The 17,974-nt window shown below is 44.4% G+C and overlaps 3 protein-coding genes across 4 annotated transcripts in view; 2 read left to right on the top strand and 1 right to left on the bottom strand.

Moving 5' to 3' along the window:
• LOC111074038 overlaps positions 1-8,984 on the top strand; it is a 45,345-nt gene extending 36,361 nt beyond the window's left edge. Inside the window, exons 6-14 of the mRNA XM_022366659.2 lie at positions 1,679-1,751; positions 2,336-2,487; positions 2,552-2,759; positions 2,825-2,955; positions 3,313-3,466; positions 3,600-4,391; positions 5,614-5,913; positions 6,069-6,469; positions 7,796-8,984. Coding sequence (XP_022222351.1) covers positions 1,679-1,751; positions 2,336-2,487; positions 2,552-2,759; positions 2,825-2,955; positions 3,313-3,466; positions 3,600-4,391; positions 5,614-5,913; positions 6,069-6,469; positions 7,796-8,383 — 2,799 coding nt within the window. The 3' untranslated portion in view covers positions 8,384-8,984. The remainder of the gene's footprint in view (positions 1-1,678; positions 1,752-2,335; positions 2,488-2,551; positions 2,760-2,824; positions 2,956-3,312; positions 3,467-3,599; positions 4,392-5,613; positions 5,914-6,068; positions 6,470-7,795) is intronic.
• Positions 8,985-11,802: 2,818 nt separating this feature from the next.
• LOC111074043 (cuticle protein 16.5) lies at positions 11,803-12,381 on the top strand. The gene is made up of 2 exons (XM_022366666.2): positions 11,803-11,911; positions 11,999-12,381. The coding sequence occupies exons 1-2, from the start codon at positions 11,906-11,908 to the stop codon at positions 12,290-12,292; spliced, it is 300 nt and encodes a 99-aa protein (XP_022222358.2). The 5' UTR covers positions 11,803-11,905; the 3' UTR covers positions 12,293-12,381.
• A 4,814-nt stretch (positions 12,382-17,195) lies between these two features.
• LOC111074041 lies at positions 17,196-17,974 on the bottom strand. Of its 2 annotated transcripts, XM_022366662.2 has the most exons (3): positions 17,845-17,947; positions 17,703-17,780; positions 17,196-17,640 (listed from the first exon to the last, which is right to left on the bottom strand). In XM_022366662.2, the coding sequence occupies exons 1-3, from the start codon at positions 17,891-17,893 to the stop codon at positions 17,525-17,527; spliced, it is 243 nt and encodes an 80-aa protein (XP_022222354.2). In that variant the 5' UTR covers positions 17,894-17,947; the 3' UTR covers positions 17,196-17,524. The 2 variants fall into 2 exon arrangements, with proteins under 2 accessions (XP_022222354.2, XP_022222355.2); XM_022366663.2 differs by lacking the exon at positions 17,703-17,780 and having other exon boundaries at positions 17,845-17,974.

A 17,974-nucleotide genomic window follows, 5' to 3' on the forward strand; every position in this document is an offset into this window, starting at 1 on the left:
TCTGAATGGAACAAAGCCTCCTCCTCCGTTTCGGGGAGCACAATGCTTTTCTGCTGCTCCCTGAGCGCGGCTGGCCATTTATTTTCGGTGTGCCACAATGAGCAGTGGGCCCCCATTAATGACAGCGCTCCGTGTGGCAAGCGCGACCGCTGTGGCCGCACAATGGCTAATAGAAATCAAATGCAACGCCCTGCATTCCCTGGGTGGCTTGTGGTTGCTCTCTCTCACTCTCTCTCTCTCTCTCTGTTCTTTTCTGTTGCTCTGCTGTTGATTCTAAGCGGATTTCCCTCGGGCTCCATGTAATGAACATTATTGTTGCGCCGCACTAATCCCGCCATTCAGTTGGGTTTGCTCCTGCCCCATCCATCCAGTGGGTTCAACAAATTGTTGGCCTGCCAAGTCTTTTGTGCTGGTTCTAGTGGCTGGGAATGGATTGGAATCGCTTGAATGCTGGTCATGTAATACCGAAAGTTATTGGCTTAAACCTAAAGATGAGGAATGAACATGAATGAACGTTGTGAAGAGCTAGAGCGAGAATTTATAGGAAGTTTTCATAGGAATATCATGAGTGGAAAATACTGCAAGACATAAAGATAAGTGAAAAGAGCATAAAGATGACAAATTTTAGATGCCAGAACCCACTCAAAATTCAATGATGAGTAAATTGATGTAACATTGATTGATATCTACTGATTGATTGAAATATAACCTTTTTTTGTGGTTTAAAAGTGTAAACTCGTAGTTCGAATATAATATAAAAAAAATGATGCTATAAGTGAAGTATCGCTGAAGAACAATTAAATCAATATTTAATTCGAGTAAAATAGTAAAGTAGAAGCCTTGTTCTGCATTTTATATTGAAATTCGTTCAGAAAGTAATATCAAATTGTAATTAAAGCATTCTAGAAGAACCCTGCGAAAACACTGCATAAAAAATACCATAAATCAATTATTAAACATTATATTTAATTTCTAACGCTTGAGTTACAATCGATTTAAATGGAAAATAGACAACACAAGAACCGTTCGAGATCCATAAACACCTAGAGGCACCTCGATGGCCCACTGTGCGTGAGTGAACCCTCTTAAGACCCCCTACCTGCCTCAATAGGAGAACCGGGACTACAAAGATACATATTGTGTAACCAAATAGAAATTTATGACCTATTTTCCAATCGAGAAACGAGAAACGAGACTTCTGCTGGCAATGCGGCAAACCCCAAAAGTTATGCAAATATTTTGATGGCTCCGACAACGTTACAATTTTCGTTTTGGCCCAATAAAATGGCCCGAAATGTGTGTGTGTGTAGTATGTTGTTGTTCGAAATGTATATGGGCCCAGCGAGTATCGAATTACTAGCAACAGTCCGCCAGCCAACCACTAATATTCAGAAAATATTCGTAGCTGGAGAATTTATGTTATCGAATATAGCCGTACATTTGCGAACCTTTTGAACTCTTGTGTTTGGTTTCGATTACTGACTGTGTGTCTGGCCGAACAGAGAGCTTGGGGCATAATTGATTAGTGTTTGTGTGAGTCTCGTGTAGCAGCAATTAGAAGTAGGTAAATGTTGGACAGGTTGATTTATCATCTCTCCTCCCGTTTTATTGGATATTGTTATTAGTAATTGGACATCATTTTAATAATGTCTATATAAATCATTATATTTCCTTTCAGATGTACACCTGCCAGGCAACCAATGGTCATGTGGTGCCGGCCCTCTCAAAGAAAGTAATCCTCGACTTGAATCGTAAGTAAAGCTCTTTAAATATTTCCATTCATAATGAGGCACTTGCTCTTGTTTTGGGGGTTTGCCAAAACAGTTCAAGGACAGTCAGAGGGTGGTGGGCTGGAATGGCAGGACTAGTGGGCGTGACATTTCGCATGGAAATTAATGTAATTAAAGTTTTGTCATTGCCTCACAAGGACGCGCATGTCGCATGTCGCACGTCGCACGTCGACTGACTCTCATTCACATTCATGCACATTTATGGTTATGCGGGCGACAGAGGGTGGTCCGGTTTCCATGCTAATCGTATTGCGGGTCCCATGGCGGTGGCGTCCAATGATGGGCATAATAAAATGTGTGTAATAAATAATGAACGTTTCCATAAAGGTCGCCCCATATATGTGTAGCATGTACATAGCTGTGGCGGATATGGAGAGCCTTGAATATGAATTTTGTGCGCTGTGGTGGTCCTTGTGGGGTAATAACTGAATATCGTAAACTTAATCACTCGCCTGATGGCAGACCAATCGCCCAGGGGCTGAATAAAACTAATAGGATCGTGTGAAACCTTTTCTAACTGTAGATATTCCCCATCCCTTTCGTAGTTCCACCGCTCAATCTGCTGCTGCAGGGTCTGAATCATGCAGTGGTGGCCGGCACTCGAACCCATGCAACCTGCACTGCCATCGGAGCTCGTCCACCGCCGCATATAATCTGGTCGAAGGCTGGACAAATCCTAAAAGGAGCCACGCAATCTGTAAGTCATTCATATCACATAGAGAGCAGGTTACCCTGATAATAATAACGAACCATGATCACAGACCTCTGCTGATGGGAATACCACAATTTCCGAGCTAATGCTGATACCCGTACCGGAGGACAATGAGCGGCAGGTGGTCTGCTCCATCTCCCTGAGTGCGGGCATTACGTCGCAGCAACTGCACGAGGGTCACACCACGGTGATGACTACACTGGGCAATGGCAATACGGGACTGTACCTCAAGGATTCGCGCATGCTGAATGTCACACGTGCGTAGAGGTTTTCCAGGAAATTATTAGGCTGCATTAATAGCTAATTTCTCAATCATTTGTAGATGCACCCATTGTCATCCTGAATCTGGGAGCTCCATTGGATCCGAATAATCTGCTCAAAGGATCGGATGTCTATTTGGAGTGCGATGTGAAGGCCAATCCGGCGATAACGCGCGTTGAGTGGTATCACAGTGTGAGTAGCAGCTACATTTGTGTAGATCTATAGCTGAATATCGTAAATTAAAAAACGAAAAATTAAAATAAAATGAATATCGTACCGATTACCCCGGTAAATGAAATAGGATATCGTCAGCCAAATATCGTTAATTGAATAAAGTAAATGCAATATCGTAAATTCGATTTGGTAAATTAAATATCGTAAATTGAATCTCGTAGAGGCAATATCGTAAAGTTAATTGAATATCGTAAATTTTAACAAACTTTCTCGAAATGCTCGTACAAAAAGCGCACATCCCACATCACAACTTTAACGTTATCCTTTGTACTGTTTTGCTCGCACATACACACACTCACACACAAACACACACAGGACAAGCAACTGCACTCGTCGCGCGGCATAATCATCTCCAACCAGACGCTGGTGCTGCAGGGCATCTCAAAGTCCTCGCACGGCCAGTACTTCTGTCGGGCGAGCAACCTCCAGGGCAGCGTGTCCAGCAACGAGGTTTACTTGGACGTGAAGTGTAAGTACCACTCTACCAATCCCCACCCTCCCCCTCTCGAGACCACTAACTTGACTCAACTTAACATCAACCTGCACTTCTGTTTTACACCCCACACCCACACTCTCTCTCCCTCTCTCTCTGCACACCGTAGATCCACCCGTGTGCAAGTCGGACTCAACGATTATACGTGCGGCACTCAAGCAGACAATCAACATCACCTGCGAGGTGGACGCGAATCCACTCGATAATCTAAATTACAAGTGGCACTTCAACAACTCGCTGGAGAGCCTCATCGAGCTGCCCCAACTTGGACCGGTCCTGCTGTCGCTGAAATCGCCTTCCGGGTCCGGTCCTGGCTCCGGCTCGGACCTGGGCGGATATTATCAGCGCAGCAAGCGGAAGCACACACACGGACTGCAGCGAGGGCTGCTCCATGGTCGGCACGGACGCACGGCCAGCATCGTGGACATGTCGGCCATTCGCTTCGAGGACGAGGACTATCCGGCGGAGGGGCACGAGATGGACGGCTATCAGGACTATGGCGAGGAGACGCCCTACACGCAAATGGTCTACTCCAACATGGTGCACAAGAACCATGTGGAGAACAAACAGCCACAGCGGAAGCAGCTTTCCCAGCAGCAGGGCCAGCAGTCGTCGAGTGGACCTGGCGGCAGCAGCGACTCCTACAGCCCTGGCCATCACGCATCCAACTCGGCCAACTCGGCCTCCCTCCAATTGGTGGAGCGAAAGCGGCTGGCCGCACTGCACAAGCAGCAGCATCATCGCCAGGCCGTGACCATGCCCACCACAACGTCGGCGCCCCCACTGAACAACGTGTACAGCTACCACGTGGAGAGCTACGAGAGCTTCGGCGCCATTTCCTGCGTGGCCAGCAGCCCGATGGGCCACAGTCAGCCCTGCTGGTACCACATCCAGCCGGCAGGTGAGTTACCCGCCACTCGGACAGCAGTTCGTAGCGAAAAGATAAAGAAAAACACAGGCAAGGCAGGGAAAGGGATATGCCAGACTCGGTATCTGAACATTTGGATACCCTGCAAGATACATATATCCTTCGAATGGGAGCTAAGCGGGGCTGCTGTCATCTGTCGCATATACCCAAGGCATAGTATCAGAAGGAATATAAAATATATTTAATTAATTTCACATCGATTGGCACACAACAAAATACCAACGCAACAGCAAACATGTTTACTCAATTCGGGCTGTGGTTGTGGGGTGGCATGCCTCGTTCTCTCTGGCCAGTAGATAATTGTTGCACGTAGCCTCCACTCGTGAGGTGAGTGAATCTCTGCTCGTTATTTACATTTGGCCCACAGACTCCTCCGACTCCTCCACGCTATGCCATGCCACGACACGGCACAGCATGGCACGACCGTGTGGCAATTTAACGCGTTGCAATGTCGTCGTCTCATGCGTTGCATGCAGCCTCCACGGACGGTCCATACTGTCCGTTCATCTGGATGTCCCTGACAGCAATAAAAGCCATGTTTACCAACGCCATCTGCATGTTTGCTACTGCCCCTTCCGCTGCTGCTGCTGCTCCAGCTGCCTCTGTTGCACCATTGCAGCAAAGTGCAATCTGCGCGCACGGCGATAATCTGATAATCAAATGCAATAAATTGCCAACGCACAGCATTTATTTACAAAAAACCACCGCTGGCCATGGCCTGAAAACTAGGCAGTTTGTTTTGGCCTTTCCCTTCGGATTTTCCCCCCGGTTTTTTTTTTTTTTTTTTTCCTAAATTTTTTTTTCCCTTTAACCCCCAAAAAAAAAAATTTTTTTTTTTTTTTAAAGTTCTATGGCAGCCATGACATTTCCCATTCAGGGAATTTGTCCACCTGAGGTTCAGGGACTATTTCGCTGTCATTTTCGGAAACGGTTGGCAGCATTAAAAGGTTCTTTGAAGCTCCATTTAAGGAAATATCCCAGGAATGGTGATACAAAATGGCTGAAGAAAATACATCCATTTTTATTGGAGTAAAATCATCGGAAAGAGAAACTTAAGGGCAGAACATTCGAGTCGCAAATACGAACAGGATATTGGAATGAAGAGTATAGGGCGTGATGATGTTTGAACAGTCATTTGCATACCAAATCATAATCAAAACTAATACATGCCATTGTGTCCTGATTTCTTTGATAGACCTTCCCGAAGCTGTGAAGAACTGTACGGCATTTAATGCCACGGCCAATTCGCTGCAAATCCAGTGCGTGCCCGGCTACGATGGTGGCATACCGCAGTACTTCCATGTGCAGATATACGACGAACTTAATCGCCAGATACTCTACAATGCCTCGTACAAATATCCAGAGTTCACGGTGAAGCGTTTGCCCAGCGATTCCGTGTTTGTCATTCGAGTGACGGCTGTGAATGCGCAGGGGCCCAGCAAGGTGGCCCATCGATTGAGGGGTCGGACGCTTTCGGCGCCATTGTTGCGAACAGGTGAGTGTCGGTCTGGTCGGGTGTCGTCACTTCTCGCCACTACGCCACATTGCTCGTTGCTGCATTGTTTTTTCTTTGCAACGTGCACTTTTTGTCATTCAATTTTTCACAATTTCCCCCGTATCGGTTTTCTGCCTTTCCTGTCCATTCCGCAGCCTCGTCGACAGCGGTGCTGGTACAATTGACGCCGCTTCTGGGCGCCTTAGTTGGCGTCATTGCCACATTGATTCTGGTCGCCATTTGTGTGGTGATCTTTATCAAATTCCGCAGCAAGCGCGGTCACCGGCATGGCAATGGCGGGGATGCCACCACCACCGAGGCGGACAAGGGCAGCGCCGAGCCATTGTCCCGCAATATGGGCAGCCATTCCAGCCTGGAGGACAAAAATCCGGATGTGGTGCCGCAGGAGGCAAACAGCGAGGATGAGTTCCACCAGGAGGAGAAGGCCTTCGACCGATTGAATATGGAATCGCAGCGAATTTTGTATACGCCACCGACGCGCATTAACACTGCCTCGCCGCCGCCACCGTCGCTGTCGCCCACCTTCGGCAAGCAGGTGAGAATTCAAATGGGATTCAATTGTTTGGGGATTGGATTTCCCTATTCCCTACCTTGTCGCTTGCACATGATGGAAGGGAGAGATTTAAAGGGAGAGGTAATCGAATAGTAGGCATATTTTCGTGGGGCTTCAAGGGATAGAAATACGATATATAGAAGAAGATAGAGCTGTATCTGTGATAAGAAATAATTTTACTTAGGTGAGTGTCATATGTAGAGTTATACGCAAATATGTATGTAAAATGTATTACAATATGTAGTTAACCAACCATACACAACGACAACTGGAAGGGTAAAAAAGTGCAGCATACTTGCAGGCGACCATTCTAAACATTTTCATTCATAGAGAATATTCATTCAATTTTCTCCCGCACAACTATTACTTACTCCATCCTTTAATTAACACGACAGCAAACAAAATACTTTTACCCAATTTCCTTAATGGCGGGGTTTGTCTTGCATAGAACGAAACCTATTATTACACATTATAGACACTTGACCAATTTGATTTAGGGGGGGAGCAATCTAGGTAGGAGAAGCACAAGCCAAAGGGAAAACTTAAACGGATTCGTTAGGCAAATTAACCTTTTACTTGTGCGTGACATAATTTGGACCTGGACAATATTTGGAAGCGGAGAAAAGTTACGTTAAAGATGATACCAAAATTGTTCTTCAATTCTATTGAAGTTTCATAATTTCCCTGAACTGTCCACTGATTTTCTGATTTACAATCTGCAGGGTATATAGAGCTTCGTCCTGCCACAATCCTTAATTTCACATTCATGCTTCCAATTAGCCGAAATAAATTACACAAATTATTTTCTTTGTGTTTCTGTCTCCTCCACCGCTACCCTACAACTACCACTAACAAAGTTGCTGCTGTTGCCACCCTCCCCTCTCTGTCCGACCACATCCACTGCGATTCTGTAAACAATGTTGTATCATTGTTTGGTTTTTGAGGGGCAGTGAAAAAGGGGAGCAGACCATCAAATTTTGATGAGGAAAATGTTTTTGTGTGTCCAGTCGCCAGTAAAAGTTGAAAAATGTTTGGCTTTTGTTCAGTTTTTCTTGTTTCTCCCCGGTTGTTTTCCCAACTCGCTCTCGAATGCTTAACAAGCTCATTAGAAATTGTTGGTGTTTTGTGGGTCACTTTCGGAACTTTTCGATCAGAATTCCCCCCCTCCCTCCATAAATTTATTTCAGGAGGTGCGCAAAACGAGGCTCCCATCAAAGTTAAAGTTTTGTTTTTAATTATTCGTCAGCAGCAAATTTGTTCTTGTGTTTAATAATTACTGAACACACTATCAACTATTTTTGTTTCCAGTACGGTGAACTGTCGCTGACAACGAACCCCGCCTTCAGCCTGTACAACACACCGCAACGTGCCCCGGCCGCTCAGCGTCCCGTCTACACCGCTCCGCCACCGCTGCTCTCCACCCGAACCCCGCCAAATATCTACACTCGCATTCCGGGCCGTGGTGGTGCTGGTGGTGGTGTTGTCATGCCTGGAGGAGTGGGTGCCAGCAGCTATCACCTGCCTGCGTATGAGACGCGCACCTCACCCACCTCGCCCTACGGCTCCACAACCACCTGCACCATGCCCCTGCTGGGCGGCCAGTCCAACGGTTCGCTGCAGACCAACAGCAGCAGCGGTGGCGGTGGCGCGGCCGGGCTGGGTGCTTGCAACACGCTGCCCCATCCGGGCAGCCTACACACGAGCGGCATCTCGGCGGCGCTGACCAGCTCGGTGACCAGCGGCAACATCACCATCGGCGCCGCCCAATCGCTGCTCACGTCGCCCCGCTCCCAGACCGCCTACACAACGCTGGGGGGCGGTGTGGCACCAGCAGTGTGCGTGCAGTCGCCTCTGCTGTTGGGTGGCGGGGGGAACTATGAGACGGTGAGCTCCTGAGAGTTACCCAATGAGGACATCAAATGTCAGATAGTCTGCATAGGCGGCAGCAGTACGTGCACCACCACTGCGCTGGGCGCCGAGCGCACCACCATCGTCTAAGAGGAGAATCAACAGGAGCAGGAGCAGCAAACAGCAACAGCAAAGTGCAGCGGAGGTAACTGAATCCCAAAAATCTGTATTATAGAAATAAAGTTGCCGCTGACGTGGGTCTCGCTTTAAAAAACAAAACAAAAATTTAAAAAACAACAAAAATCTCTTTCAAAAGCGAAGCGAACAAAACTCTAACAAGACTTTCCGACTTCAAGCAGCAAAAACCACATTATAAGAAAGAACTCTAGATATAGGTTATACATACATACAGACATATATACTGGATATAGCAGTGTTTAGAGCCGAAGAAGTAAAAGCATTTACATACGAGTATATATTTAGTTTACATCTGTACCATAAAAAGAATTTTTGATGCCCCCCAACCCGGAACTTCCTTAACCAAATGTGAGGTTAGGCCCGAACGATCTTTGTGCGCAAATACTTCAGTGAACAAAAAAAAAAAAGAAGAGCTATGCTTGTGAAATGACACGAAATAAAATCCCGAACAGAACACAAAAACTAGTTTAAACTTCAACTAAGAGATATAGCGTAATCGGAACTAGATATGTAAGTGTGTATATACGTACGAGTATATGTGGAATTAGTAACTAAGAAGCAGGTCAGCTAATACTTAAACTAGCCACTAAACGTAGCCTAAACTCAATTGAACTTAGTTAGACCCATTGCGAATCTACGAAAAGACTATCCCCCCTGAATATATATATATATATTAAAATAAAATTACAGAATTTAATGGCATATCTTTATATAAACATAAATACATATAGCACAAAAACCACAAAAACCCCAGCAACAGCAGAGGAAACCACATTAAAGGAATCTGACAAAAACAAAAAAAATAGGCGCAAAACTAGAATATATATACATACATGTGTACATATGTATATCAAAGATACAATACTATATGATATGGGTATATAATTGTGCATGTGCATCGAATCATATTTTGTTAAATGTGAAATGAAATTTTATAAAAATCTGTTGTCGATCAAAAACCTTTATCAAGTCTATATAGAATATGAATATGATATATGTATGATCGATCTGTATGTATCCATAACCAAACAGTGTGCGCGTGCAAAGAAAACCAAACACACAAAAAAAAAAAACGCAAACTAAAGTTCAATGTGTCTCTACTACAACCACCACCTGCCCCAAAAACAATTTTCAAATTCAACTTCAACTACCGCTCTATCCTTAAGATCTTTCTATATATGTATATCCGCTACCCCATCACCTTCATGCCCCCTCCCCTCACAAAACATACAAAGTGCTTCTTCAATGACAAAATCAAATTGAATTGTGACTCGAATTTTAAATTGGAAAAAAACGTATAAAACTAAACAACAACAAATCTTAAGAATAAAATTAAATTTTGGTTTAGATATAGAAGCTAAGAATTTTGGACTCCATAAATACGAGCAGCATACTGGAATCAATATGAATATATATTTTCATAATCCTATATCTAATTTGAGTAAAAAAAAAGCCCTTGATTTGTAAGAAAGATGGATATTTATTTTTTGTTTGAAAATGATTTTAGTTTTAGTTTTTAGTTTTAATCTCCCCTGCCCCTTAATGTAAAGCAAATTCAAGTTTAATATAACAAAAGCAAAATATGAGGAAAATATGTGGAAAACAAATAAAGAACAATTTTGAACAAAATGTGTAACAAATAAGCAGAAATTTGTTTAATTATTTAGGGTAGTTCTTTGAAATTTTATTCATTTTACTTTTTGCAAATGAAAAGGAGTACGAGTACGAGTACCTTTTCCCTTTTCAGATTTAGTTTGGAATATTTTTCATAATTTGTTGATTGGGGAAAGAGAGAGAGAGAGAGGAGCCACAACAAGCAGACCATTTCGCCACAGGACATGAATTCGTGTACGCATATTCGTCCTTTTGGCAGGACACGCAACACACTTTGGGAATTAATTAACGCAAATCCCCCAGACGAAGTCAAAACTGAACTTGCAACACATGTGCATGTGTGTGTCTGAATTGTTGGATGGGTGGATATATTTGTTTGTTGTGTCCACATCCTGCGGCGAAACTTGTCACAGACTAATTTCGTGTCTCAGCTCATAAATTGATATTAATGAGCCTTCCGCCCCTCGCCACACACAGGCTGTCGGGGCGGGGCACATTCTCATTTCTTTTCGCGTACATTTAACATTTTGTTTTTGTTTTTGGTTTGGTTCGGTTCGTTACGTTCTCTGACAGTTACAAAGCGGCATGTAGATGGGTAATTTGAGCAGGACACCAGCGTCCTGTGGCTCTGTCGACATGAATACGGCACTGATGCGTGTGTGTTTGTTTGTGTGTGTGTGTCTGCTCCCTAGAGGGACTTTGACACATTTTGCTGTAAACATAAATTGAATGTTTAATTTGTGTGTCTTCCTTGAAGTACAATGTACATAAGAGAAAAATTGTTGTAAGCATCTCAGTATCTGTTTCTTGACCACTCGCACGGGTAAGGAGAAGAAAACTGAGCGCCCCGGTGCTGGCATCACTGGAAGATGCCTTCCCAGAGGACGAGAGGGGTACTATTTGCCATTGCTAAATATATGTACCTTGATCCGCGAGGACTTCAAAGCCTCGTAACTACACTCAGGCTCGTACACCCCCATCCGGACAACTAAGTGCCATATTGGCCAATGCGTGGCATCGTGAGGGGCCGGGTCCGGGGTGGGAAATCGGCTCTGCCCCGCAATTTTTTAGATTGAAAAGTTTCACTTTCACATGAAAACGACAAGTAAAGCCGTTGTTTATTAATAGATTATTGAGTACTGAATCAATAATCCCTCGCGCCCCGACATTTGTGGCCTCCTCTCCCGCCCGCAATAATTTTCCGGAATTATCACTGTCAATGCCAAAGATTCAATTGTAACAAACATTTTTGATGACGTCAAGTACAATGATTTGCTGCCACTTACGCTTTCCGTTCGAGTGTAATTATATTTGTGGGATTCCGCTTTGCTGGCACTTTCGTTTACCGCCATTAGCAAAGCTCTTTGCTCGCATTTTTGGCTTGTCACCAGACTTGACCCACCGACCAAACCGACAAACAATCAAGATCTCATTACTGCCTGTCCATCCGACCGGCAGTCCGTAGACCCTTGTCAGGTTGCTGTCTCTCGTTTCAGAAAAAACAGACAAACGAACATTCATTGGGCCGTGCTTGTACCGTGTGTGGAACAATGCTAATCCATTCGATATGGCATGCTAGCCCGGATTAGCTACCAATTCCACATCCACATCCGCATATTGCAGAACTTGTTCTCTGACAATTTGAACTGCGATTGGGTATAAAAGCTTTGGCCCGACTGGCTAATAGCATCAGTCAACGCACTTCCTCCAATCTTTGAGAACGTTCGTCAAACACAAAACCCCAAAATAAATATCAACATGAAGGTGAGGCAACCTCGAAGAATCGAAGCTTTAGTTTGGGGACTGTTCCAAGAGAACTCTAACATCTTATGATCCTTTTTGCCTGTTTAGTTCCTCATCTGCTTGGCTCTCTTCATCGCCGCCGCCCAGGCTCATGTTGTGACCCCAGCCGTGGCCACCTATGCCGCTGCTCCGGCCCTGACCTACGCTGCTGCACCATCCCTGGCCTATGCCGCACCGGTGACCACCTATGCCGCTGCCTATCCACGTGCCTACTCCGCCTATGCCCCTTCGGTCTACTCCTCAGCGTATCTGGGATCGCCCTCGGTCTATTCGGCATATGCTGCTCCCGTCACCACCTATGCCGCTGGTCCCGCTGTGGTCTCCACCTTGCTGAAGAAGTAAGCGCATTGAATCAATCAAATATAAAATGGAATTGTGTCAACGATAAATGCAAAATAACATTGTGAACAAATAAAATTAAAATTTGGAAAAAGCTTGAAAAATATTCGAGAACTGATAGGATTCTTCGGAAAGATAGGCACTAAATATGAAGAGATGCTCTGAAGGATTGCAATTCATTCCTTTACATATCCTACAAGTCTTGGTATTCGCTCAACAGAGCTAAGGATTCATGTTGCAACACACATAACTTCCAGGGCCACTCACAACATTCCTGCTGTTATGCCTGGCTAAGGTTATGCTTCCATTTGCCATGCATGACACCCCCGGCAGTCCTGCAGCTGTCTCGGGCTAACTGTTTACGGTTAATTCCTTGGCATAAATAATTTATTTAAAACTTGGTTTAGACGCCTGGCACGCCAGGCTCATGCTACAGCATCCGCATGCCCGTTAATGTTATGCAAATGAATTATTACTGAACGGGTCTAGGACTGTGACTGCGACAGCCACGTGCACACACACACACACACACACACACACACACTCACGCACATGAGGAGGCAGTCATCGTGTCGTCCTCATGACATAATCCTCGGCATAAGCACCACATAAACATGGATGGAAGTGCCTAGCTGGGCAGCAAAGTAATCGCACAAGTAAATTTATTGATTGCTTCACAATGCACTTATAGCAGAGTCGAGAGCAGCTCTTCTACGGGTAAAAGTATTCCCCCACATTTGATCAACTTCCGCCAAAACGATTATGCGCAACAACAAAAGTTTTCCTCGCTACATTTCCGGTGAAAAACTTTAGCCTAAATCACTTAGACCTCTTCTTTGAGGTCTTTGAACCACCCCACTACACCCCATATTCCCGCAGCCAAAAAACAAGGTTCGGCACGTCGAAAAATCACACAGTGGGTGGGACGAAAGGCAAGCCAGCTGGGGTGTTGGGTTGAGTGAGTGTGAAAACTTTAGAAAGTTTGCAGTCAGCAGCAAACAGCAACAGTCAACAGTTGTGAAATCTAGATATGTTTCCATTTATGATAAACGTTCTGTCAGGAGAGAGCCCGAGCTCCAGTCCGAGTCTTGGTGGGAGTGTCTGACTTCTGACAGAGTATTTTAAATAATTAATCAACGTTTTACTACAGGTCTTGCCCAGTAAATATTTAATTAGCCATTTTGGGCAATGACAGTTTCAAAAATTTATACGCACTGACAAATGTATTTGGTCAGGATTCTGGACTCAGATACGACTACCAGTAGCTCACTCCTGCTACGTTTGCTACGCAAATAAATTATTCAGAGAAAAGTCAGCAGAGAAAATAGAAAGGTTTCTTCGTGTCGAACGGAAATAGATGGAAATTGTGAATAAATTATTAATGAAAAACCTGCCAGCAATTAAGTGACCAAAACAACCAACTAAAGTGAAAGATTATGTGTGTAAATGTTATTGGAAAACAAACAAAGACGTTTGACTGTGAACAGTCATAGGGGGAATGCAATAGAACCCATTCGCATAATGATTTTCCGCCCAGCTGCACTTTAGTTACTCGTTTGTCTTTCAGCTTACAGACTACAGGTTACTACAGACTACAGGCAACAAGGACGTGCCATTCCTGAATGGAATCAACAATGTCAATGGTAAACAACGGGGTACAGTCCTTATAAAATCCTTGGCAGTCACCACTCGAGACGCAGCAAAATGTCCGGGAAGATGTTTGATATGCACTTCACCAGGACTTGGGCTTAATTACAACAGAACAATAATAAATGTATACGTACATTATGCACATAAAATACTCGTACATACACATATATACATATGTATACGACAAACAACTTTCAATGGAAATGGTGGGAATGGAAAAGGGAAACAAATATCGGATTATTTCTGCTTACAGAAAGAGCCTTTCCTCTCTGTCGCCTCTCGATTGTTGTTTGCTATTCGGTCCACTTCTTGGCTCCGATTTGCAATTCCATTTGAATCGAGGCATCCTCCCCTCTGGGGCACGAGAGTATCCTGTAGTTACAGCAGAAGGCGTGGGGCAAAGCTCTTGTCAAGTCATCGATTCCGTTTGCATTATTATTTCATATTTCTTGGCTCTATTAATGGGTGGGGGGTGAAATGAGAACAATTGCCATGGCAGCGGCGCAAGGATATTGCCTGGCACAAAGAAACAAGTTCCGATGTGATTGATAATTCAAACCGATGAGTCGATTGCCGGTGCGCCGTTTGAGTTAATGAGAAGTCTTTGATTTTATTAGATTAAATTGAAAATTTAGTTATGAAATTCTCAGAAATCTCACTGGATGAAAACTGACTTCATCTTTATGTAAGTATGCACATATGTACATGTGTCCATATGTATGCCGTTTGCTAAGTCCTTCGACCCGAATTACTATTTCATTATAAAATATATAAAGTGCAAAAGCTTTGTGTTCTTGTTTAAATTAATAAAACATTCAGCCGGGTTGAGCACACTTTACTGTGCAAACAAACTAAAATTAACTAAAAATTTTGCACAAGTGGCAACAGAAGAAGAAGCACCCATCAGCGGCAGCGGCAGCAGCCAGCAGCAGCAGTACAAGTAGCAGCCAGCAGCAGTAGAAACATTAAGCAAACAGCCGAAAAGTATGCTTCAACTTTGGGCATTACATAAATTCCACACACACACACAGGCACACATAAACACATCATAAGGAAGAGCAGGAAAAGCACATGAAAGCAAGCTGTAGGAAAGGATGGAAGGAAGCCAGCAAACAACGATAACATTTATCACGAAGACACTTAAGGCTGACTGAAAATGGGGTGAAATGCAGGAGGAGAGACAAAGAGACGACAGAGGCAGCCATGAGGTTTGTTAAATCAATTTGATAAACTGTCAATAATGAGAAATAATTTAATGCGTAGAGCCAGACTCCATGTCTAACCAACGACCCACGACCTACGCCTCCTCCCACGACCCACGACCCACGCCACCTCCCACTACCCTCTCTCGTAGCTCGAAAACAGATTTCCTCTGACTGCTCGTCATAAGCCATTATGAGGAACTTGAGCGGCCTCCTGCCACTCATTCGCACTCCTACCACTGCAGTGGTGGCTGCTCCTATTAGCACTTGGGGAAGTTGAGACAAATTTTTGGTTGCCTGGACAAGCAAAAGCCGAGATTTATCAAAGATATCATTGAGATGGACCAGTCAACAGCCAACAATAACGAAAAGTGTCAACAGAAGCGGGAAAAGTGCGAGATGGATGGGAGTAGGAGTAGGTAGGCCAAGAGCTGGCAAAAAGCAAAAGAAGCAGCTAGATAACAAGGCCAAAATGTCTTCGAAGCTGCCTTAAATGGTGGGTGACGTGGAGGGAGTCGACTGAATGGTGACGACAATGACGATGTCTGTGCGTGCGTGCCCCAAATCCTTTTGTGCGGGCTGTTGGAAACGACCTTCATAAAACAAACACGCCGATAATGAGAGAACAGTCGTGGGTTCTCGTTCTCCCTCCCTCGTTCTCCCACAAGAGTAAGCGAAATTCAGGCCCCATTTGGTGCCAGTCCCGATCCTGTGCCAACAATTTGCCTGCGACTGCCATGGCTTTCAACTCAACGGATGATTCCTTTGGCCCCCATTCCCTTTGCGAGTGCAACTAACTATGCGATAATCGGCATTTGATTTGGTGCCAGCGGCAAACTTTTCTCAAGAGTTCTTCCACCATAGGACAGCAGATTGGTAAGTCAACTCTGCCCCTGCTCAAATCCCCTGAGTTGTATGATAAAGGGTTACGTTGCCCCAAGGCCTTCATTAAATCGATTTGGTTTGATGAAATTTTAGAGGTTCACAAAGATGGAAGTTCTGTGTAGCTTTGTAAGGTAGAATGGTAATGATGTGTGCCACCGTCAATGGGATACGGGGGATTACATTCAAAGTTTGTTGTAAGGGCAGGCGACGGCGCTTACGAGGCTTATGAAGTTCCACCGGATAAATGATTCTGACTGCTGTCAACTTTATGCTATAGTTTCAGCCAGAAACTTTAGAAACTCTTTGGGTATTCAACCAGTGAAAGGTTGTGGGAGAGCTTCAGCAGTAAAATGAAGACGCAACGAAAGATTCTGCCTGAAAGATATCTTCCTGCTTAAGCGGTTGTCTTTATTTTCAAATTCTCTCAATACAGATGCCTAATCTAAAGCCAAAGTCAAAGGCCGAAGATACGCCACAGCGCATACGAAGGGGAAGGGAAACAGTAAGACAAAAAATGTGTCTATTTTCGTATGTACTCTTACTCGTATGTAAATTCCATCACTTTGATGCTCTCCACTCAAGGCAATCTCCTGGCATTACCTCCTCCTATGATATATGTCTGTAAAGCATACGATACGGTTGCCCCAACCGCAAAGATATCTGTTTACATTCAACTTTGCTTTGGTTTGCTTCGCTTTGCACTCGGCTTTAATCAAATAATTTTTACCTTTCTACCTGAGGAAGGAATTTGTTAGCAGGGAACATACTTTTTATTTGAACTCTTTTTGCCTTTGCCTTTGCCTTTGGACCATTAAGCCAGTTAAGGAGCGGAAGTCATGTTAGCTCCGGCCTGCCACGCCTGTCTGCCAGCCCCTGACTTCCTGTCCCGCACCCTGCTCTCCACCTGCTAAATTTGCATAAAAGATGCTTTTCACTTTTCCAGCAAAAGAAATGAAAACTCTTCCAGCAAATATCTCAGGTCTGCTTCCTATTCCCCCTCCACCCACCATGACGGGCTGCCCGGGAAAAGTGAAGAAGTGAAATATTTTTCGGAGCAACAAGGCAGCGAAACGAAATGAAAAACTAAGAGAAATTGTAAACTAAACAGCAAAGGAGGCCAAAGAGGAGAGGAGACACAAACAACAACAAAAAGGGAAATAGCAACACATGGAATTTTACATTTTATTTTTTTTCGTTTGGGTTTTTTTCATTTATTTTTTCGTATCTGTTTGGTTGCTGTCGTGTGGAATTAACTTAACGGAAACGGAAATGGAAAATGGAAATGGAAGCTGCTGCACACGACCATATGGCCGGGGTCATGGCGGAGCCGCAGCAGTAGCCGGAGCCCACAGATGATCATTGCCAGCTGTTGCACTTCACTAAGTATCTCTGAATCGGTCCCTTTGTTGTGGCTTCACCCCTGGGGCTCTCGTAGTCATCCACCATCCATCACATGGGGCTCTTATAAGCATCGCGTATGGTTGCTCATTAGGCACTCTTAATTATCCAATGAGAGCAGAGTGCTTTGCTGGAGCTCAGAATCCGACTCTCTCTGGTGGCGACGCGGCCTCGACCTTAGCACCTGCCAATAGTTGCAGCAGTAAATGAAGAGAGCTGTGAAAGAAGAGCACAAGAAAAAGTCATCAAGTTAGCTTTACCCAACGCCGTTCACTCACTTATGATGCTGAGTAGCATCCAGGTTAAGGTGGCAATGATCATCATCAGGTTGCTCTGAGACCTTTCCTCGTCTGATGCTACATTGTATAATGGAATTTACATCACTTGTCTTGTGGATGTCATTAGAGTGGATGACTGTACCTTTAAGATCTGTGACACTTTCATTGTTTGCCGTCGAATTGGAAAGCATTACTGTTCCCTCAAACCGTTCGTTGTGGACTGGGCTCTCTTCAATCGCTTCAAAATCCACTTTATTAGCCAGTCCCGAACA

Source organism: Drosophila obscura, unplaced genomic scaffold (genome assembly GCF_018151105.1).
Source record: "Drosophila obscura isolate BZ-5 IFL unplaced genomic scaffold, ASM1815110v1 contig_186, whole genome shotgun sequence".
Taxonomy (NCBI): domain Eukaryota; kingdom Metazoa; phylum Arthropoda; class Insecta; order Diptera; family Drosophilidae; genus Drosophila; species Drosophila obscura.

Excerpts from the sequence above, each read along its gene's own strand:
- LOC111074041 (XM_022366662.2), bottom strand. The coding sequence starts at position 17,893 with ATGCTTTCCAATTCGACGGCAAACAATGAAAGTGTCACAGATCTTAAA. Across the intron at positions 17,781-17,844 it reads AAGTGTCACAGATCTTAAAG|CATCAGACGAGGAAAGGTCT; the intron begins GTACAGTCATCC and ends TATACAATGTAG. Across the intron at positions 17,641-17,702 it reads GATGCTACTCAGCATCATAA|CTCTCTTCATTTACTGCTGC; the intron begins GTGAGTGAACGG and ends CTTCTTTCACAG.